General features: G+C 46.1%; 1 protein-coding gene across 1 annotated transcript in view; it reads right to left on the bottom strand.

Moving 5' to 3' along the window:
* Dcps (decapping enzyme, scavenger) overlaps positions 1-23,589 on the bottom strand; it is a 43,429-nt gene that overhangs the window by 9,926 nt on the left and 9,914 nt on the right. The window contains 1 exon segment of the mRNA XM_050120009.1: positions 3,182-3,327. Within this exon segment, the coding sequence (XP_049975966.1) occupies positions 3,182-3,327 (146 nt within the window).

Below are 23,589 nucleotides of genomic sequence, written 5' to 3'. Positions count from 1 at the left end.
GACACCTGTACACATGCCAAAAAAAGAGCATAGAATTTTTAAAAAGATTTATTACATATATAGTGTTCTGACTGCATGTATTCCTGTACACCAGATCTCATTATATATGGTTGTGAGCTACTGTGTGGTTGCTGGGAATTGAATTCAGGACCTCTGGAAGAGCAGCCAGTGCTCTTAACCTCTGAGCCATCTCTCCAGTGCCCAAGAGCATAGATTTGGGGCTGCCAAAATGGGTTATTGATAAAGGCACATACTGCCAACCTTGATGACCTGAGTCTGACCCCTAGAATTTCCGAGTGTCCTCTGGCTTCCACCTGTACACTAGGGTGCACATGTGTGTGTGCACACACATACATAATAAAATAAAAATAAATTAATTAAATGCAAAAAAAATTCATTAAGAAAATAAAATGTATATGCCCCAGGTTTAGTCCTTGAAGGGCCAGACAGTGGATAAAAAACAGAATCTCCTGCTGCTATTTTTAAAAATGTCCTTGAGTACCTGTGCACATCTGGTCTCCTGAGCACAGTCCGCAGACCTCCTCCAGGCCACTCAGGGTCATCCCCACTGAGCCCCACGGAACCTGTGCCTACTCACACCAGTACGAAGCCTCTGGACCTATTCTCCCTCTGCCTTGTCCACCTTGTTACCATTTACATTTCTCTTACAACTCAAGGGGAGGCTTCCATGTGTGGACCCCATGTCTACAGTGGTTCCTCTCACAGCATCACCATTGCACTCACACAGCCCACCAGTGGCCTGTGTCACTATCACTGCTGTCCACCTGCATGCCCATCTTCCCTACAGACTTTGGACTTTAGCTAGGGCTTGTGTCAGTTGGGAGCCTCCTTAAAGCCCCGCACAGGGCCTAGGGCACAGCAGACACTCAATAATACAAAGACTACTGCCAGTGACGCTAGAAGCTTATGCCAATCAAGATTTGGAAGAAAGGCATCCTGCTGAATGACTTTTGTTTGCAAGTGGAACTGGGTAATGGCGCACAATAAGGTAGTTACAAGACTCACATCAGTCAGACGAGGGTCTCTTCTCTTGAATCCCACATATATACAAATAGCCCCACAAAACTGATGTTCCGGAAGGTCCCTCTAGGACACTTCACAGACACCTCCTTTCCACCAAGACAGAACAAATGCCAGGACGTCTTTAAAAAGAAAGGGGTTGGGATGTAGCTCAGATGGTAGAGTGCATGCCTAGCAGTCCCCAGTACCATGTAAATTGAGTGTGGTCATATACATCTGTGGCCCTAGCATTCCGGGGAGTGGGGCAGCAGAGGCAGGAAGATCTGAAGCTCAAGCCCATCTTCTGCTACGTAATGAGGTTAAGGCCCGGACTACCTGACATCTTGTGTGATGGTTAGGTTTTCTTGTTGTTCGTTTTTGTTTTTCCGAGACAGGATTTCTCTGTGTAGTCCTGGCTGTCATGGAACTTGACCTGTAGACCAGGCTGGCCTCAAACTCAGAGAGCCCGGTTCTGCCACCTAAATGCTGGGATTAAAGGCATGCGCCACCACTGCGTGTTTGTTAGCTTTAATTGTCAACTTGACACAACCAAACATCACCTGGAAAGATAAAGTCTCTCAATGAGGGCTTGCCTAGATCAGGTTACGGGCATGCCTGTAGGGCAGTGGTTCTGAACCAGTGAGTTGAGACTCCTAAGGTGTCTGATGACCCTTTCACAGGGGTCACACATCAGATATCCTGCATACCAGATATTTACATTATGATTCATCATAGTAGCAAAATTACAGTAAAGTAGCAACGAAATATTTTTATGGTTGGAGTCAGCACAACATGAGGAACCGTGTTAAAGGGTCGCAGCGTTAGAAGGTTGAGGACCACTGATACAGGGAATCATCTCGATTGACTTAACTGATGTGGGAAATTTTACTTTGAATGTGGGTGGCAACATTCCCTGGTTTGGAGTCCCGGAATGTGTAAAAGCAGAAGGCTAGGTAGGCACTAAGTACGCATGTATTCATTGTCTCTGCTCTTAACTATGGATGTGACATAATCAGTTGTCTCGGCTCCTGACACTGACTTCCCCACAGTGGTGAACTATAATCTGGAATTGTAAGCTAAAATAACCCCACCCCAGGTAGCTTTTTAACAGGATATTTTAGTCACAGCAGCTGAAATGAAACTAGGACACCTTGTTTCAAATTTTAAAAAGGGGGAAAGAATGAAAGATTTTGAGCCAAAGGAACAGGTGAGCAAATTCTGCTGGGGGGTGGTCATGACTGGACTTCACAGTCTTATACACTGGCAAGAAGGCTGTCAGTACCTGGTCTCCCAGGGGAACTGCTTTCCTCAGGCACTGACAGTCTCCCCTTCCTTATTCTCCCCTCAAGCCTGGGGCCCACCCTTCCGAACTCTAGAGGAATGGCTATGAGCCTCCCATCTAAGAATACTCTCCCCCATGTACCGCGAGCGTGGAAACGGCAGTAAAAAAGACCCAAAGAGAGCGTGAGTGAGCGATAACAAGAAGGAACCGGTGGATGCCAGTGAGTGGGCAAGGAAGTGACTCATCAATATGCATCCATCATATTTAACTGTGAGTATCCACATGGGGCCAATTCCAGGCAGAGGCTCTGGTTGGCACTTGGCCTAAACCGAAGACCTGCCAGGATCTCTGAGCTAAGCATCCTGTATCTGGCTCAGCCAGAGCACTCTGTCATCCTGTATATACAGGTCTATACCAAACACACACTGGGGACAACAGAGCAGTCTGCTGTGGAATGAATGCAAGGAGAGGGAGGGACAGGGAAGTTTTTGCTCTAAGACTTGTCTCCTGCAGGAAAGACTAGGGATAAGAGGCTGGATTGAGGTCACCTAACCCAACAGAGGATTTTACCCACCCACAGATCTGTAGTGAGGACATATTCAGACTATACAGGACTACTGCAGAGCAGATAAAATTTCTCCAGATTCTTTGAGAAGGTCAGTGGCATGCCCAAGATCACAAAGCCTGCCACGACTGTCCTGGATAAAACAGCAAGCAGCCCACACCAGGAGGCTCCACTCCACAGATCCAGTCCATGCTCCTCTTTGCAGTCTCACATACTGGGCAAGCCCTAGGTCATCTCTGGGATGACCCCAACAAGTGCTTGCAAGAGAAACCAGCTACAGGATCAACAGTTTATGAGTCCTGGCAGTCAGTCACCTGGATGCTGAGGCTCTGGGACTCCAGGTGGGGTAAAGTGATGTTCCTGTAGTCATCTCCAGTCTCTCGGATCAGGCGGAGGTCCTGACGCATGTACTTTTGCAGGTGTTTCTCTGTGGCAGGGTACACCACAGTAGTCTTTATATCTACAATGACAGAGCATAGTCTAATAAGAAAGAAGGACCATTAGATCATGAGCTGAGCCCCATTCCTTACAGAACAAGGCTTTTGCTGATGGCTCACTGGCTCCTCATGAAATTAACTATATCCACCCCCACCTCCATGTTCCAGGCACGGTGACCAGAGGTTTCTCACTTCTTACACGCAAATGTCTAAGAATGTGGCTTTCTGGATGCAAAGCCGCAAGTGTGGCCTGAAGCTCACTGGCTTTCTTAAGGAGGGGTAGCACAGCACAGCTCAGAGGCTCAGTGTAGACGACTCTGGAGCCAGGCTGTTTGTGCTCAAGGTCTGCCTCTCTGAGTGGGATTGTGGCCCTGACTGCCCGGTATACCAAATGAAGATAGCAACAGTTCTTGATGTCACAACACTGGAAGAAGAACTGAGTTTATCACCCAAGAAGCACTTAGAACAATGTCTGCTGCTAGAACACTCTTCATAAATGCTGGGTAGAGTGCTTGTGGGACAGCTCAGGAGGAAAAGGCACATGATGCTAAGCTTGATGGGTTTAAAACCTGGGATCCACATGGTAGACAGAGAAAACCAACTCTTGCAAGTTAGTTTCTGACCTCTACAAACACACACACACACACACACACACACACACACAAATAAATAAAAAGCACTGGACGGTCAGTGCAGGTTTTTTAGGCGGTACCATCAACACTTTGGCTTGAATGGCTCTATAGTGCAAGGTACTATGGCAATGTCTACTGCAGAAGCAGCCCAGCCTCAGCGTGGAGGTCTCCTTCCTCTGTAACAACCAAATGTCTCCAGACATTTCCAAAACGTCCTTTGGAATTTTTCAAGAGATGTTAGGTTTTCAAAGAGACTTTGGATTTTAAAAGAGATTTAATTTTAAAGTGTTTCAAACTGTAAAGAGTGTGGGAATTTTTAAGTTTGTAAACTGTTTTACACTGAGGTTTTACTAATGTGTGGTTTGGAGACGAGTAAGAAAGGAAAGGTTACAGCTTAACAGTGACGTGTGTGTCAAGCTGACAAGGCATCGGCTGTGCTGGACGGTCTTATGTCAACCTGGCACAAGCTAGAGTTATCTGAAAGAAGGGAAGGTCAGTTTTGTTGCGTTTTTTTTTTTTTTAAGGCCCCCATAAGATCTGGCTGTAGGGCATTTTCTTAATTAGTGATTGATGGGGGAGGGCCCAGGTGGGGTTATCCTTGGGCTGGGCTCTGTAAGAAAGCAGGCTGATCAAGCCATGGGGAACAAACCAGCAAGCAGCTCCCCTCCATGGCCTCTGCATCAGCTACTGCCTCCAGGTTCCTGTCCTGACTTCCTTGTGATGTGAGAGTATGAACCTTACACAAATGAACCCTTTCCTCCCTAACTTGCTTTTGGTCATGGTGTTTCATCACAGCAATAGCAATCCTAACAAGGACACTGTTTGTCTATTTGTGTGTCTGTTTAATTGGTACAGTCTCACTTTGTAACCCAGGCTTGCCTGGACATCACTAGGTAGATCAGGCTGGAGTCGAACATGTGGAGATCCTGCCCCTGTTCTAAGTTTTAATTAGCAAGAAATCATGAGCCAGGTGTGAGGGCACACACCTTTAATCCCAGCACTCTGGAGGCAGAGACAGGCAGATCTCTGTGAGGCAGACTTCTATGCAGTCTGGCCTACATATTGAGTTCCAGCCCTTAACAGAGAAACCTCACCTTGAAAAACCAAAACCCAAAGAAATCCTGTGATTTTCCTTAGCAGACTGTATTTGGATGCCCTGGTCTAGCACCAGCTGCCTATGGTTAAATCCTTCCCACTATTGCCAATAAAATCTGGCACAGCTGGTGCTTCAACAAAGATTGCCAGGGGAGGGAAGGATGGTGACCTGGGTGTTGCAAAATCAGTTGGATGTTTCCAAAGAGGCTCATATGCCCCCCCCCCCATGTGGGATTCAGATGTGTTCTTCCAGGGAATACTTTTGCTGGAATACACTAGCTCTATACATCAGCACCCAGCTAAGAACCAGCAGCCTACACTTTCAGACTGGATCTGAGGACGCAGGTGGTTCTATTGCACTTTTGTGAATAAGACAAGAGAGTGGCAGGAACTCAGCTCTCATCTAGTGTGATGCTGGAGACTGCAGAAGCAAGACTGGAACAAAGGCTGCCTGTAGTGGTTTGAATGTGGTGCTCTGAATAGGGAGTGGCGCTATTAGGAGGTGTAGGAGGTGTGGCCCTGTTGGATGGAGTGTGTCAATGTGGGGGTGGACTTTAAGGTCTCTTTTGCACAAGCTTCCCTCAGTGTGACTTTCAGACCACTCTCTGTTGCCTTTAAGATGTAGGACTTTCAGCTACTTCATCTGTGCATTACCAGACTCCCTGCCATGATGATAATGGACTGAACCTCTGAACTGTAATCGAGCCACCCCAATTAAATGTCTTCTTTTAAAAGAATTGCCACGGACATGGTGTCTCTTCACAGGAATAGAAACCCTAACCAAGACACCATCTTGGCCTAAAACTGGGTGTTCTTTCAAGATGGTGGCCCAGTTCTTCTAAACCAAGTTAGTCGACATACGCAGGTTACACACCAAGCACATGACTTCCAGTGAGCACCAAGCATCGTATTCCATCGCTCTGGGGCAAGGTGGGTGGGACCCAAGCTTGGGTACCATAGCAGCCAAATGGTTCACTTTTTCTGCTGGGTGACCCTGGGCATATAGCCTCCTACAGGCTCATAAAGGGTGACCACAAAAGTTGCCCCCCCAGCTGTTGTTAGCATTAAGGAAAGCATGTCATCTGGACCACCAGAGACATTAGCCCAACTCTCTGGACCTGACCCTGAAAAGAAGGCAAAAAATCCTCACAACCTCTTGGGAAAAAAAAAAAAAGACTCTTGCTTTTCACTCTTCATGACTCCCTAGTAACCTATGGTTAGACACCAAGCACATAAATTTCAAGAGGCAAGAGACTGCCTGAAACAGACTGAAGGGTACCATCCTGGAACCCGCAGGGCCCTCGAGGAAAAATACCATGCCATCTATAGTGCAAGGCAGAGAATGAAAACAGAGGCTTGAGGCCAAGCAGTCAAGTGTCAACCCTGAGTCTGCGTTCCCTAGCTGTGTGACCAAGGGCAAGAGGCCAACCCTCTCTGTTGCTACAAGCCTCACCCATATAACCTGGGGCAAGAAGAGCAGCGCACCCTGGCAGTGTTATTATGAGAACTACAGAGCTGAGTGGGTAGACGACCTTTAGGAACTTACACACAGAAGCGCTAGACTGACAACAGTGTCTGCCTACCCATGTCTCTGCTGGACTGTCAATGGCCTGAACAGGAGAGAGATGTGCCCTGGCATGAGAATTCTCTGAAAGTTGGGAAGAGATCCTGGAACAAAGCTGAGGTTGACACTGGAAAACAGCCTTACACTGTTGGCAGGGGACACATAGCCCTGGGCATATAGCCTGGGGCTCCTGGATGTTCCTGAGAGTGAGCCCTGGTCTGCCCAGGCTTGTCAAGAATCCAGCCCAGCCACCCAGGGTGCTAGGAGACAGGAATCTTACCAAGCCAGCCCTCACCTGCCTTCCACCCACCTCAGCACTGAGAAACTCCAGAGGCACCGACCATCCTTCCCCAGAAGCTGCTGGAACCCCACAGGTTCTTGGAACCCTGCCTGCTAGTGTGAGGCTAAGGCCTGGTTACTTCATTCACCCCTCTTTCCTGCTGCCTCTGCTGAAGTTACCTACACTGCACTGACAAGTGCCTCTCTCTAGGTATGGTGCAGCAACTTCCAGTGCTAGCCAGATCCTCCCAGCAGAGCATCCCTGAAGCTTCTGGGCCTCCCTTGGGGTTCAGGCCAGCTTGACAGCGGGGTCAAGTTCCAGGACCCTCCTTTGTCTATTCTCCCCTGCCTTACTGCACAGTTTTCCTGTCTACCTCTCCGTGAGAACGAGTCCAAAAAGAGATTTGCCTTATTTATTTTTACCATTTATTCCTAGCACCTTGCAAGCGGTAAGCACTCAATAATAATCACTGCACAAATGGACACATGAGCTTGGCTTTTTCTGACTTTAAACCTTGGAAGGACATTTGTGTCCCAAATGGAATAAAGTCTCTTTGATTAAAAAAAAAAATCAATGTTTCTTTCTCAATGCTGTTTTCCACTGGCAGCCTCCAAACCACCTCCAGAGTCTCACCTGCGGCTGAACTTCAGGTGTTTGGTCAAGGGTTGATGATCGGTAAAAACACAAACGCCCATTAAAAATATGCTGGGGAACAGGAGACACCTGTGCAAACTCTACATTTCCCATGGGTCACTCAATAATTACATGAGCAAACAATGCCCGCTCCTCAACCTCACCGCTGATACAGACTCCAAATCAATCACCCAAACCCCAGCAAAGCAAATCCCAAGAACACTTCCCATCACGAGTGGCTTGAACACTCTCCCAAAAAGTCGATGTTAAGGATGCAATGGTGCATGCTTGCAGCCCCACCACTTGGGAGGCTGAGCCCAGGATTTTGAGGCCAGCGTGGACAATATAGAGAGATCCTGTCTCAGTAAACAAAAGAAATCCAAAATGTTAAGCTAGAAAAGAGAAAAGCTGCTGTATTGCTCCAGAGGAGACTAAATGGATGTAGCTGAGGGGGCTGCAGTGGATCCTGTGTGGGACAAGAGCCCTGCTTTACACAGGGCACTGAAACAGTTAATAATGGACCCTACAACACGGAACAACTTTGCATAAGTGTGAAATCTGGGAGCATATTCTTCCAGAGGATCCAAGCTCATTCAATTTCCAGCACCCAGAGCCCGTGGCTCACAACTGCCTGTAAATGCCAGCTTCAGTGGGATCTGACCCCTGTGGCCTCTATAGGCACCTGTGTGTGTGTGTGTGTGTGTGCGCGCCGCGCGCGCGCGCGCGCGCGCAAGCGCACGAATACACACAAACACCTTAAAATAAAAATAGGAATTAAAAATATGAGATTTTCTGAAATTAACAGTTTGTTCATTTTCATACTGTATCTAAGTGGAAGGGTAAGCAAAGCAAAAGTAGACAGAGGGAGGGCTCTGATCCTTTCCACTACTTTCCAGTAGGATGTTTTTGTTAGTCTTGTCCTTCTACTTTTTTCAAAGTAAGTGCTGAAGGAGTCAATGTCCTTTGGAACCTTGGCTCGAGTTACTAACAGATGCACCAGACTCCATGGTAAGCAAGTAGGTGTATTAACACATTAGCTTCTCACACGCAAAGTGACTGGGGATTACAATGATCCCATTTTACGTATGAGGAAATAGATGCAAAAGTTTGAGTAGTCCGAAGGCCCTGGCATCATAGTGGCAACCTTGTCTAGCCACCAGATGAAACTACTTGGGATCCTTCTCTGGCAAATGCGACCAAGCAAGTTTGCTTAAGGAATCACCTGCTCTTCTTGGCATGATCAATACCCCGCAATTCTTGCACCCCAATCCCTTCCTGTTTGTGTAGAAGTAACAAGGAATTCCTCAACCACACCCTCCTGCTGGCATCCTTAAATCCTCCAAAAGCCCACCCCTTGAATGTTCACAGTATAATAAATGATTCCATGGTACTCCTCACAAAGACTCCTGCATGTCATGTTTTGTTAAAGTTTGCTTTTTACGCTGTACTCAAGCTGCCCTTGCAGAGGCTGAATGAAGAGTCAAGCAGAGCTTGCTCCACAGTTTCTCACTATTCCCTGCTCCCTAGCCCTATAAAGGCACCACCAGGAACTCCACTCACCACGCTTTTGGCTTTTCTCATTCCTACTTGACTTTCGAGATTTGCTATCACTGGACTGGCTGCTCTTTCTGGAAGACAAAATGTATCTCAGACTGGTCCTCTACCAACTGCATATGTGATGTGTGAAGTGTTGCTTTTATTGGTTAATAAATAAATCTGTTTCGGCCAGTGGCTTAGCAGAATAGGGCAAGATGGGAGTTCCGAGCACAGAAGAAGAGCGAGTAGGCAGAGTCAGAGAGAAGCCATGTAGCCTCTGCCAGAGACAGACTCACCAAAACCTTGCCAGTAAGCCACAGCTACGTGGCAATACACAGATTAATAGAAATGGATTAACCAAAGATATAAGAGCTAGCTAGAAATATGCTTAAGCTATTTGCCAAACAGTATTACAAATAACATGGCTTCTGTGTGATTATTTTGCGTCTGGGCGTCCGGGGATGAATGTGCGGGCTTCCCCTACACATATGCACACACAAACACATGTCTAGCCACACATCTCCCAAGCCCCCTTCTCACTGTAGCAACATCAGTTTTTGGCAAACTGATATTCAATGCTACCATTGTTTTTCCTTATTAGCACAATTTCTAACGTTCAAAAGTAGTAATTACTTTTTGACTTGGTTAATTTTCTGTTAAGATAACCACTTCAAGAGTTTGGTCAAGAGTCAATGATCGATAAACACGCAAACATCTGTTAAAAATTTGGTGGGGAGGGCTGGAGAGATGGCTCAGCGGTTAAGAGCATTGCCTGCTCTTCCGAAGGTCCCGAGTTCAATTCCTAGCAACCACATGGTGGCTCACAACCATCTGTAATGAGGTCTGGTGCCCTCTTCATACACACAGACAGAATATTAGATACATAATAAATTAAAAAAACTTAAAAAAAATTTGGTGGGGAGCTGGGCGGTGGTTGAGCACCTCTTTAATCCCAGCACTCGGGGGCAGAGGTAGGTGGATCTCTGAGTTCAAGGCCAGCCTGGTCTACAGAGCAAGTTCTAAGACAACCAAGGCTACACAAAGAAACCCTGTCTTGAAAAGCAAAACAAAAATGCTGGGGAACAGGAGACATGCAATCTCTGCATTTCCCACAGATCACTCAATGATATATAGGGGGAAAATATATATATATACACCCCTCCTCAACCTCACTGCTAATGCAGACTCCAAATCCATCACAAAGAAACCGCAGGAAACCAAAACTGAGGGCCATCTCAAGACTCACTTTTCTGTTTACATAAATCTTCAGACATGTTAAAACTCATCAGGAACATGAGCAATGAATATGTCTTCCTGGAGCCTCTATCAAAGTCAAAGTACTACCATCCTGGTACTGTCTTCCCCTTTCCCTGGAACTGGGCATTAAAAACAGTCTTCTTCTTTGGTGATTATTTCCTTATTTTGCTGAAGCAGTGCTCAGGCAGAATTTAAAAGCACATATAACAGGATATCATTCAGCCATTAAAAAGATAAAATTGGGCTGTGGGGGGTGGCCCTGGAGACATCTCAGCAATTAAGAGCACATTCTGGCAGGGCGGGGGTGGCGCACGCCTTTAATCCCAGCACTCGGGAGGCAGAGGCAGGCGGATCTCTGTGAGTTCAAGACCAGGCTGGTCTACAGAGCTAGTTCCAGGACAGGCTCCAAAGCCACAGAGTAACCTGTCTCAAAACACCAAAAAAAAAAAAAGCACATTCTGTTCTTACAGAGGTCCAGTTTGGTTCTCAGCACCCATTATCGGGCAACTCACAACTGTGTAATTCCAGCTCCACAGGATTTGATGCCCTTGTCTCAACTCACCAGCACATGTCTATGTGCACAAACTCACACAGATAGAGACATTCACATAATTTAAAAAAATGTAACTAGGGGCCTGTGGGATGGCTCTGGGAATAAGGGTACCTGAGGACCCACATGGTGGAAGGAGAAAACCAACCAGAAGCTGTCCCTAACTTCCATACGTGCCCTCTGGCATATCCATATCCATACAAAATAATTTTTAATCTAGTAAAAATTAGAAACAAAACAAATCTTAAGGGCTGGGTATTGTTAGAGGCCTGGTATATGGGAGGCAAAGGCAGGCAGATCTCTGCACCTGTGATCCAGACAGCCAGGATTACATAATGATACCCGGGGGGGGGGGGGTGTCTTAAACCAGGCCCATATGTGGCTCTATGGTTGTGTGCAAAAGTCATGAATTTGATTCCTAGGAACATGAACATGCGTGCATGCACGTGGCGCGCGCACACACGCGGCAGAACAGAGAACAGCTGTCCTCTCAGCTCCTCTGAAGGCTAAGGCTAGAGTTATCTGAAAGAAATGCCTTTAAGAAAATGCCTCCAGAGCTGGAGAGATGGCTCAGAGGTTAAGAGCACTGGCTGCTCTTCCAAAGGTCCTGAGTTCAATTCCCAGCAACCACATGGTGGCTCACAACCATCCATAATGAGATCTGGTGCCCTCCTCTGGCCTGCAGACAGAACAGTGTATACGTAATAAATAAACAAACATGAAAGGAAGAAAGAAAGAAGGAAGGAAGGAAGGAAATGCCTCCAGAAGATCTGGTTGTAGGACATTTTCTTAATTAGTGATTGAAGCAGGAGGGCCCAGGTGGTATAGCCCCTGGGCTGGTAGCCCTAGGTTGGAGGCTGAGCAAGCCATGGGGAGCAAGCTAGTAAGCAGCACCCATTCATGGCTTCCATATAAGCCTGCCTCCAGGTTCCTGTCCAGTGTGAGTTCCTGTCTAGGCTTCCTTTGGTGATGAACAGTGCTGTAGAAGTGTAAAATAAACCCTTTCCTCTCCAACTTGTTTTTGGTCATGGTGTTTTATCACAGTAACCCTAAGACAATATATTAAATACATGTGTGAGAGTGTCCTAAAGCCCATTATTTTTATTAACATAGGTTAATAAAACTTTTTTTTTTTTGAAACACCGTCTTGCTGTATAGCTCTGGATGGTTTGAAACTTACTTTGTAGACCAGGGTGGCCTTAAATTCAGATATCCACCTGCCCCTGTCTAGCATTAAAGGCAAGCACTAGCATGCCAGGTACAAAAAACTTTTAACACCAAAATCTACATCAATATATGCTTCATTTACCATTAAAGAATCCCTGTTTTGGAAATACATGGAGCCAGTGGTATACGCGAATTAAAAAAGTAAAGAATTATTGTTGTGAGATATTTTTAATCACACTCCAGCCTGTCGGTAAAGTTTACCTTGAATCAGGGGCAGAGCCAGTGATTAGCTGACTGGAATCTGCCACAGAGAAACCTGCAATATGAACAGAAGAGGTGCAAAGGGCAGGGACTAGAGTTTGAGCTTCGTCTCCAGCCAAAAAGCAAGGTCAGCTGGTTGCTTCTCGGCTTCTCTGACCTAACAGGTTTTCACCCGACATCTGACTTCCAATAGAAAGACAGAGACTTAATTTAAACCTACATATCAGGGCTAAGGCTGGAGGACCAGAAGCCCCACTGGGCCGCAGACAAGAATTAAAATATCAGTAGCTTCATGTGAAGCCGTTAAGCTGACAGAAAAACATTATATTATTACTGTTGTTGTTAATTTGAGAAAATAGTCTTGCTGTGTGGCCCTGGTTGATCTAGAACTTGCTATGAAGGCCAGGCTGGCCTCAGGCCTCTGACACCACAGATGGTGTTTACTCTTATTCTGCTGTACTGGGGAATGAACCCAGGCTCTCATGCACGGCAGACAAGCACTCTATCACTGAGTTATATCCCTTCGCCAGCTCAATGTTTTTAAAGCTGATTTCTACTGGTCAAGGAAGAGAAAATGTATTTTGAACAGCTTCCCAGATAAAAGGATTAAAATGCCTCCTGTTACTATTGTTAAGAGTATAGGGGCTGGAAGAAATGGCTCAGCGGATAAGGGCACTGGCTACTGTTTCAGAGGACCCAGGTTCAATTCCCAGCACCCACATGGCAGCTCACACCTGTCTGTAACTCCAGTTCCAGGGGATCTGACATCTTTCCACAGACATATGCAGGCAAGGCAGCAATGAATGTAAAATAAACATAATTGACATTAAAGGAGAGTATAGAACCATCAAATTTGTAAATCAGGCATCGTAGGTTATGTTTCTTTTTGCTGTACATAAAGCTGGATATCTTCATCAGCAAGTTAAATGTAAACACGGAACATTGATCAGTCAAAACACTCCCAAGGCTTCCAAGTGCAGCACAGCCACCTGACTTGTGAGTCAGCCTGGGGCAGAGCAGAGAATCTGTATGTCTAACAAGTTCCCAGGTGGTCTGATGCTGCTGGCCCAGGACCACACATGGAGAACAACTGGGCAGAAGCACAAACTCAGTTTGCTTCCACAGCGATGGTGCAATGAGATAAATATGCAACTCGGAGAATCTCAAAATGTCTTTATTTTATTGTCACACTTCTGACAAATTCTAGGATGGAGGGCTGTAGAGATTGCTCAGAGGGCTGGGGTGCTTGCTGACAAATCTGACGAACTGAGTTTGATCCCCAGAACCCACACGGTGGAAGGAGAGACTGGACTCCAGACAACTGACCCGTGATCTTTACATGTATGCTGTGGCACACCCGACCCTCTCCTACACACAAAATAAGGATGAAGTGATAACGACAACAACAACAATAAGCCAATCCAGGGGAGCTGGATAAAGGCTCGGTGGTTAAGAGCGTGTACTGCTCTAGAAGGGGACTAGAGTTAGATTCCCCCCACACCCTTGGTGGACAGCTTACAGCTACCTGTAATTCCAGCTCCAGGGGATCTGATGCCTCTGACCTCTGCCAGCACCTGCATTCATTTACACAGACACAGGCACGCTAAATGAAACGTTTTGAAACAGAAAGAATTCTAAGATGGAAAGCTGTAACTCGGAATCATAAGGCTGCTGTTGAGGAGTCTAAGGCTGTTCTGATTCTGTCATGATCTGTTTGTTTCTATCTGTTCAGTACCCAAGGTGCTACTCACATTGCTGGGCACTACACTGAGTTTATTTTCACCCATCCCGATAGCCAACTGCTGGGTTCTTTCTTCCTCTCTTTTTATGGGCGGGGGGGGGGGGGGGGGGGGGGGGGGGGGGGGGGGGGGGGGGGGGGGGGGGGGGGGGGGGGGGGGGGGCTAGACGATGACAGAGGGTATTGATCTTAGAAGACATCTTTCTTCTGGAATTCTCACTTGGACAGTTTATCCTCTTAGATTTGTCATCCAGATTTCTTCACTTTCCTCTCCCATTTTTTCTTGGTAGAACACTTCACTAACAAGTTCAGGGTTCTGGGTTCAATCACCACCTCCCCCCCCAAAAGGTGGCCAAAGAAAGATTGGGGGAGGGGATGACGTAACTTCATCTATTCTTCCAATTTTTTTAGATTTTGTTTCTGCTGTATTTTAATTTCTAACTCCCTCCCTCTTCTGATCTCCATGAGGACCAGGCAATCATGTGGTATGCACACACACATATTATAGATAAAACACTCATACACATAAAAATAAATAAAATGTTAAAAACCTTATTCTCAGTATTGTTTGAAACAGCCCCATTTTCCAGACATTACTAATAGCTTTGGAAACTTTCCTTTTGCTGTATAATTCTCTATTTCCTCTGAATTTGGTTTTACTTTTATCTATCTTTTTCAGCTGAGGCCTTACTTGGAGTTCTGGCCATTCTTGCCCATCCACTCATTCAGGTTTTTTTCTTTTTCTGTTTGTTTTTGTTTTTTGTTTTGTTTTGTTTTTTGAGACAGAGTTTCTCTGTGAAACAGTCCTGGCTGTCCTGGAACTTGCTTCATAGACCAGGCTGGCCTCCAATTCACAGAGATCTGCCTGCTTCTGCCTCCTGAGTGCTGGGATTAAAGGTGTGCGCCACCACCATCCAGCCCACTCTTTCAGTTGTAAGAGTGGAGCACCCCAAGGCTGATGGGTTTCTGCTGCCTGAATAGCTCGCATATCTGTTAGGTCTGAGCCTCCTCCTTTTGTTTCCGAAGCTTGAAAATTTTGTTGTTTCCATCATGAGGCCTGTAACGCAATCTTAAACACAGCTCCTCAGAGGCAGCAACTTTGCTGTGTGCTAGCATCCCAGAGAAGGTGCTAGGGAACCCAGGTGCTTTCGTGTGCTAGGCCACAATCTACCTACAGAGCTGACCTGGATCGATACAGTGCAAAGAAGAGAGAATGCATTACAAAGCACATACAACTGCATAACACACAGGCATCAAGAAGTCTGAAGGATACGCTGCAACATGTTGAGGGAGCACCTATTGGCAGCAGACTTCCTTCTACAGAATCAAAAATTAAAAATCATTTTATTATTGCAGCTTTCCAAAACAAATGAATCACTACATAAGAATACATTTTTAAAAAGTACATCCCAGTGGGGCAGTGGTGGCGCACACCTTTAATCCCAGCACTTGGGAGACAGACTCAGGTGGATCTCTGTGAGTTTGAGACCAGCCTGGCTTACAGTGCAAATTCCAGAACAGTCAGGGATATACAGAGAAACCCTGTTTCAAAAAAAACAAAAAAAGTGACTGGAGAGATGGCTCAGTGGCTACTCTTCCAGAGAACCCAGATTCAATTCCCAGCACCCACATAGCAGCTTACAACTGTCTGCAATCCAGTTCCAGTGAATCTGACATCTTCATACGGACACACATGAAGGCAAAACATCAATGTACATAACTTAAAAAAAAAATAGCAAACAAACAAATAATCAGAAACAGAAAAATAAGTCATCCTTTTAAACAGTCCCAGAATTGCAAATTCAAAGCCAACTGGGCTACACAGCAAGACTCACCCTCAACAAAACAAAACCCAAACAAACAAACACACCACAGCCGGGCAAATGGTGTCACATGCCTTGAATCTGCACTTGGGAGGCAGAGGCAGGTGGATTTCTGTGATTCCAGGCCAGCCTGTTCTACAGAGCAAGTTCCAAAGCTAGAAAGAAACCCTGTCTCAAACAAACAAACAAAAACACCACACCAAAAAAATTTTTTTAAAAATGAAGGGTGTGGTAGTGTACACCTACAACCCAGCACTAGGGAGGTAGACACAGGAATACAAGTTCAAAGCTGCTCTGGGCTACCCAGCAAGGCTCATGGCAAGTTAGATTATATATTGAGACCTGTCTCAAAACTACAGCAGTCTTAGAGAGGTTAAGGAATCTGCCCAGGAAGAGTTGGGGTTAGAATCCAAGTCATCTGGCTCCTTTATGCAATAGTCTTCTCATCCCACAGGACCACGCTCTTCTGTGCTATGGCCATGTTTTCCAAAAGCAGCCCTATCAGACAGGAGAAACACAACAGTTTCAACTCGACTCCTAGACACAAAGACAGCTGTCACTAAACCAACAGGCATGAGATGCCAGGGTGGACCAGACTGCAACCAGGGGGGTGGCTGGTATTGGTCAAAGCGTAGAGAGAAGACTACCACTGTGCCTGCCTCACCATGATGGTTCCTGGGGAACATTCAAACCCAACTCCCCTCCTTGCTCGGGTATGGTACAGAGACTGCAGCCAGCTGTGACTGGGAAACAGGCCCTGGAGTATACAGAGTAGAACTGGAAAGGACCCTGCTCTAGCTGACTGTTCATGGCAACAACTGTGGACAGTTACCATTTGTGACACTGTGCCCCCTCGCCCATTCCCCTATCACTAATGGGAGCCCATGAGGATAGAAGCATGGGGTAGAGAGGTTGAGAAGGGAGCCAAGGGGTTGTGTTTCCAGCCCTTGGGCTCTGGCAGCAGCTTATTATCCACAGGAATGTTCCAGCAGTGGGAGGGCCACACTGATGCACCCCAGCTGAACAGCAGCGCACACAGCCCTTCTATCTGTGGCTCACATGAGCAGGCTACCGAGGCTCTGAATAGGTTGGTCCCACCTTGACTGCTAAGACCTTGTGGGTCTCCTGCCTGGCCTTCTCCAGTAAATAAAGTCACCCTGTCTCCAAGCTGGACGCAGAAACCCAACTGCTCTCAGTGGTGGGAGACAGAGCTCTCCAGAAGAAAGTTAAGAGCAGCTGTCACGACACTGGCTGCCAAGGCTAGCTTAGCCAAATCCCCAGGAAAATGCTGCAGCACTTGAACATGAAAACGCAGACCACAGACAGTCTGCTTTCCTTCCTATACACATGTTCAAACAAGGCTGCTTCCCCCGCCAAGCCCCGGACTTTGGCAGGATGAGGTCATTTCAATGGCTCTGTCTGTGGCTTTTGCTTTCCCTTCATTCTGATGAGCCGGTTTCCACTGATTTGACCCAGATGCAGCCCTGGGAGAGCAGAGAAGCAAGAGCAGAGCAGAGCAGGACTGGAGTGTGATGCCTACCTCTTCAAGAGCCCCCCTGAGCCAACCAGGCGAGGGAATGCCCAACCCAGCAGGCCCACAAGGCACTGGGTCACAGGGACTCCTGAAGGAAGCCTTCAGGAGAGGCAGGTGGGAGGCCACCTGCTGGATCTGTATTCACATTCCTCAGTAGAAGTCTCCTGGCTGGATCAGAGGCTGGCTGCAGGTCACAGGCTTGGGTGGGGTACCACCGTTCTGCACTTTGGGCTGCTGGAAGTACTTCTTGTGGAGGATTAAAGACACCTCCACGTGAAGGATAAACTTGGCTGAGGGCGGGGCTGAATCTTGCAGCAAGCTTCAGATGCTAATGAGCTGTCTCTGTGAAAGAGCAGGGAGGCTGCTGGAAACAGAGGGAAGGCAGACGCTGACTTTAGCAAGACCATCAGCAAGACTGTAGCCAACTCCTCCCTAATAACAAAACCCCTAGGTGTCCTTGTCCCTAGGCAAATTTGGCAGTTGTAAATATGGCTAGTTGGGGTGGTAGTCTTTGGAACAGGGAAGGCTGCCAAGGGGCAAAGAGCTCTCCGAAAAGCTCCACTTTAGCGGAAGTCAGAGAGCTGATCCATGGTGAAATTATAGAACTGTTGAATGGCAGCCCTGGCCTTAGAGCTGAGAACTCACCTGCTTACCCACACGTAGGAAGAAGCTATTTTTGGTACTGAGTACACCAGACCACAAGAGCCAAACACGGCAAAATACCACCCTTCTTTCAACTTTCCTATTTAAAGTATTTGTTTAGTTCACTCGGAGGGAGATGGGTGTCAGTTCTCAACATTGCAACCCTGAACACTACGTGGGAAAGAAGGCCAAGGAACAGGAGAAATCCCGAGACGAGCTGGGAATTCTAGGTTAATACCTACTAAGACAGTCGAGTGAGGAATGCAAACAGAACCAGCTGCCATCACGAGTGCTGCAAAGCTGTGTGAAGGGACTGGCTAAGGGTAATCAGCTTTCACCCACTGGACTGGGTAAGCCAACTTTCCTGCTGACTGGTGCCTTACGACTGCCAGCGTCTTGGGAGCTTGTCCCATGTAAGGGAGGCAAGCAAAGAGCTCACAGTTCTTGCTACGGTGGCTACTTCTCAGTACCCTAGATCTATTCATCTTTAAAGTTGTCTGAACACAATGGTTCCTCCAGCACTTAAAGAGAGTACTGAAGGGAGATGCTTCTGCTGTCGGAGGCTAGTGGAAGCGGCATCAGTCAAACGATCAGTAGAGGCACAGATTGTGTGGGTCAAGACTGATTTGGGCCAGGTGGTGGTGGTGCACGCCTTAGGCAGGCAGATCTCTGTGAGTTCAAGGCCAGCCTGGTCTGCAGAGCGAATTGTAGGACAGTTAGGACTGTTGCATAGAGAAACACTGTCTCAGGAAAAAAAAACAAAACAAAACAAATTAATTTGAGTTGGGTAGCAGGGACTCTCCTACCTCAGAATCACTCTACTTACTATCTTCCACTGTCCCACTAAGGCCAGAGGGCCCTGGCACACTCAGGTTAGACACTGAACACACCAGGGAAGAGCAGAAGAGAAACCTGTCTTCTTTAAGTAGTGACACAGCCCCTGCCGAACTCCTTTCCAGTCCTGTTAATAAAGCAGCATTGCTACCCTATCTATCTCCAACTCTCTACATCATTAAACACAGTCCAGCTGGGAGAGGCTGCCCACACCTGTCCCCAGGGCAGGAGCCTCCTAGGAACACGCCAGACCAAGGATCTTCCTGGGCTGCTCACTCTGCAACCAACTCACTTAATTTAGCATCTCACTGATACATAACCTAGAGCAGTCACTGATACATAACCTGTGCGTCACGACCCCTAACAGATATTTGTATTACGATTATAACGGTACTACAGTTACAAAGTATCAACAAAAACCAACTTATGGTTGGGGTCATCACAACATGAGGAACTGTATTAAAGGGTTGCAGCATTAGGAAGGTTGAGAACCACTGCCCTAAAGGTAGGCATGAGTCATCATCCCTGCTGGAACACACATGGTTTGGGGCCATGCAATACTTAGTGGTCAACTGATAGGTTCCACCTGACCAGAGTCACAGGCATGCTGAAAAGGAGGCAAAAGAAGCCTCAGACAGGCCTTTTTTTTTTTTTTGCTCCTTCATCTCGCTTGCTGACTTAGCAACTTAAAAATTATCTACGTATTCAAGCATCACATAACTAGTCTCAAAGGACTTGCAAGTATAAGTATAGCCCCTCTCTTTTTCTTTTCTTTCCCTATTTATTAATTTCTTAGACAGGGTCTCACTATGTATCCTAAGCTGGACTGCATTCACTCTGTAAACCACACTTGCCTCAAACTCACAGAGATCCACTCAATTTCCAAGTGCTGGGATCAAAGACTTGTGCCACCACACCCAGCCTGCCCAGTCCTTTTCAGTACTAATACGGATTAGATGTTCATTATTTTGGCCTTACCTTTTATGAGTTTATATTAATATCAGCATACACTTATTCAGTTCTCTTTAATCACAGTGATCACCTGAGATTTCCAGGGTCCACATGGATCTTTCTCTTCTCTGTAATACTATGGAGTAGCCCATGATATGCGTGTATGATCCTTTACTGACCTCACAAACGATGCAGCAATGAATATATTCCACCCTAGCATGTATACACATGAACACGTTTCTATGCCAGATATAAGGAGGGAAATTTTTTTTACAAAGGTGGATGTTCATGGAACTGCTCATGTCTAACGTCCATCTACACCCACTGCACAGGAGTGCCTGGGAGTCTGTGTATGGGTTAGGGAGAAGCTAAGGTCTCCATCTGTCTTAGTTCTCTCTCTCAATGAGGTAATTTGCTTGTGTGCCATGCTACAGAGACCTACAGGGCCCTCAGTCATCAAATGCAGACATATGTGGGAGACAGTCAACTCCTATTTAATGGTGACTACTTGGTCATAAAAAGCCCAGGACAGTCAGACAGTGGCAGTGCACAACTTTAATCCCAGCACTCGAGAGGCAGAGGCAGGCTGATCTCTGTGAGCTTGAGGCCAGCCAAGGCTATATAGTCTTTAAAAATAAAGAAAGGTCCACTGGAAGGGCAGTAAGACGAATAAAGCCACAATGATGACAAGAACAAGGGTGGGAGGCAGGAGGAACGGGACCGATTCATTTCTTGAAGTTACATGCGAATGTGCAAGACAGCACAGGAGGAAGCTGCTACATGCGCAGCCAGCGGGCTACATGGAGGTGATCATCTGACCTGCCCTGGGAGTCCAGGAGGGACTGAGATGGTTCTGAGAAACAACTGCTGAGGATGGGAAGGGAAATGAAGCTGAAAACTGAGATCAGCTTGAGGGCCATCTGCAGAACAAGTACACTAATTGGCTCCATCGTTGTCAGATCCCAGGGGAGGCAGCGAATGTCAGGTAAAAACAGGAAGGCTGGCCTCCAAAATACTAAACCAACTGACTAGAGCAGGAGTTGACAAACTTCTGTAAGAGTCAATTAGTAAATCCTTGGGCTTTGTGACCAGAAAGGGTCTCTAGCTCCTATTATTTTTCATTTGAGAGCACGAGCTGACAGTATCAGTCAGACTGCACCATTCAAGCCCAGTCTGGTAGCCAAAAGCCCCTTTCCCAACCACTCGGTACCACAGTAGCTCCCATCCACTACTGTGCCAGCAGCCGATTTATCCGCTCTCAAGAATATCCACCGAGGCTTCATTTTATAGTATGAATGAACTACCGTGCATCACCAGACACTGAGGGAAAACAGAAGCCTGAACAAGAATGACCAAGATAAACAAGGGAACCAGATCCCAAAGGAATGAAATGGTTTCAGGGTCAGGAGATAATTTAAAAACAAACAACTCTAATTAGCGTGTCAGAGAAACCCAACACAATTTAGCTTTCACAAAGCAAGAGCAAGATGCCATGAGAATGAAACTGGAGAAACGAAGGAAAGAGAATTTAAAGTACCCCTGCCAAATTAATACCTACACTGGAACACCTGGAAGACAAAGTGAAGACAATGCATCAAACTACAGCAGGAAAATTTTGACACGGGGAAAGGCAACTGAAAAGCACATGGGCTCAATCTTAGACGTCTATTCATTAACAGCATACACAAGAACCTCAGTTTGAGCCTAACATGGGAGGAAGGTGTCTTAATTAGGCTTTTATTGCTGTGAAGAGACACCATGACCATAGCAACTCTTATAAAGGAAAACATTTAATTGGGGCTGGTTTACAGTTCATAGGTTTAGTCCATTACCGTTATGGCGGGAAGCATTGTGGCATGCAAGCAGACATGGTGCTGGAGAAGGAGCTGAGTTTTACATCTTGATCCACAGGAAACTGGAAGAGACTGTGAGCACTAAGTTTGGCTTGAGCTTCTGAGACCTCAAAGCCCACCCTGACACACTCTGAAAAGGCTACACCCCTAATAGTGCCACTCTCTATGGGCCTATGGGGGCCATTTTATTCAAACCTCCAAAGGGGCTGTCAAGAAAAAAGAAATGGGTGAAAAGAAATCATCGAAGAAGTAGGAAGAAAAAAACTGTGTACAGAAGAATGCCTGAAGACCTCAAACTGAATGGTCCAAGATTAAGCCGTAGTTGAGAAAGTTCAATGTAGCTAAAAAACAAAAAATCCTTCAGAATCAAAGATCAATAGAATATATTGTTTATACCCCATGAAGGAAACAAAATAAAAATAACTCACCCCAAGGTAACTTTAAATCATTGAGAATCAGGCCGGAATTGGTTATGTTATCTTCTTACTTATGAGCCTAGCCTTGAACGTCTGAGCCATCTCTCCATCCCTGGTATCAGATATCTTAATAGTGACACAGATGGCTTGAAGTGAACAGATCGATGCTTTTAGTGTTATGAGGAAATATAAATTCAGTTAGACTAATCCAAGCAAGAGCAACAACAAAACAAAAGTTTCAGGATTTACCTCCCACATATTTTTCCTGAGGAATTATTTAATAATTGCTTCAGCTAATCAAGAAAGGAAAGCAAGAAAGAAAAAGATACAAAATTTAGAAGACACTGATCTAGGGAAGTTGTGAAAAGAAGCTTCTGGGTTGAGAGCGACATAGCTGCCCGCAGCATCAGCAGTCCAGACTGGAGAAGCAGGGAAGAAAGAGCCTTCTGCAAATGGAAAGGGGATGCCATGTAGTGAATTATCAAACTAAAACCAAAGGTATGATCACTTCAAGAGCAGGGAGGAAAGGCATAGTGTTCTTTCGAACATAATGAAGAGAGGCAACCAGAAACACCATGAAAAAAATGTAAAAGCTGATAAAAAGCAGTGGTTCAAATATTACTCAGACTAAAAAGCAGTAGGTTTCAGAGCAACTGCTGGGACCTGGGAAATGATACCACTGAACTAGGATAGCACAAGCACCCTGCACGGCACGGTGATACTCAATATGTAGGTGGAAAAGATGCTGCAAGGCTAGCACTCTGCTCGGACATGCAGCAAACAGTAACAAGCCGAGATAAGGCAAGCACTGTCCGGTCGTTTTCAACTTAGAAGCAACACCGAGACAAAGCACGGAAGAGCACCCAACAGGGCCAGAGATACAGCTTAGTGGTAGAGCACTGGCCTAGCATGCTTGAGGCCCCAGGTTCAATCCCCTGTGCTACAAAGACAACAAAACACCATGTAACAGAACACACTGTGAAGTAAAGAAAGACGAAAGCTAAAAAGACAGCGAGGGAAGTTAAGAGATGGTGGAAAAGCTGGCCATACTCATATTTTCACCTGATTTTCGTAAGAAAGGATAAGTTTAAAGACACTTAGGAGTCCAAAGGCAGATATACAAAAACTGGGAAGTCAGGGCTTGGGGACAAGGAAGGAGAGCTGATACTTTTCTCTCTTTCCTTCTTATTTCTTTCTTTCTTTCTTCTCTTTCTTTTTTCTTGAGATAGGGTTTCACTGTGTAGCCCTGGCTGTCCTGGAACCCACTCTGAAGACCAGGATGACCTCAAACTCAGAGACCCACCTGCCTCTGCCAAGTGTTGGGATTAAATGAGTGCACCACCAAATCTAGCAATACTTTAATTGCTTAGTGAATCAAGAAAAAATTTCTACACAGAGAAACCCTGTCTTGAAACCCCCCCCCAACTGAATAATTGAATATTTAGAGTCAATGTTTGAAGGGAGTCACCGGAAGTACAAACCCCAGGAATGTCAGTGCTTTTTTTTTTTTTTTTTTTTT

This window comes from Alexandromys fortis, unplaced genomic scaffold (genome assembly GCF_014885135.2).
Source record: "Alexandromys fortis isolate MF-2015 unplaced genomic scaffold, M_Fortis_MF-2015_v1.1 scaffold_168, whole genome shotgun sequence".
NCBI classification, from domain to species: domain Eukaryota; kingdom Metazoa; phylum Chordata; class Mammalia; order Rodentia; family Cricetidae; genus Alexandromys; species Alexandromys fortis.
Note: the sequence above shows the minus strand (reverse complement) of the source record. Positions and strands in the feature narration are given on the sequence as shown.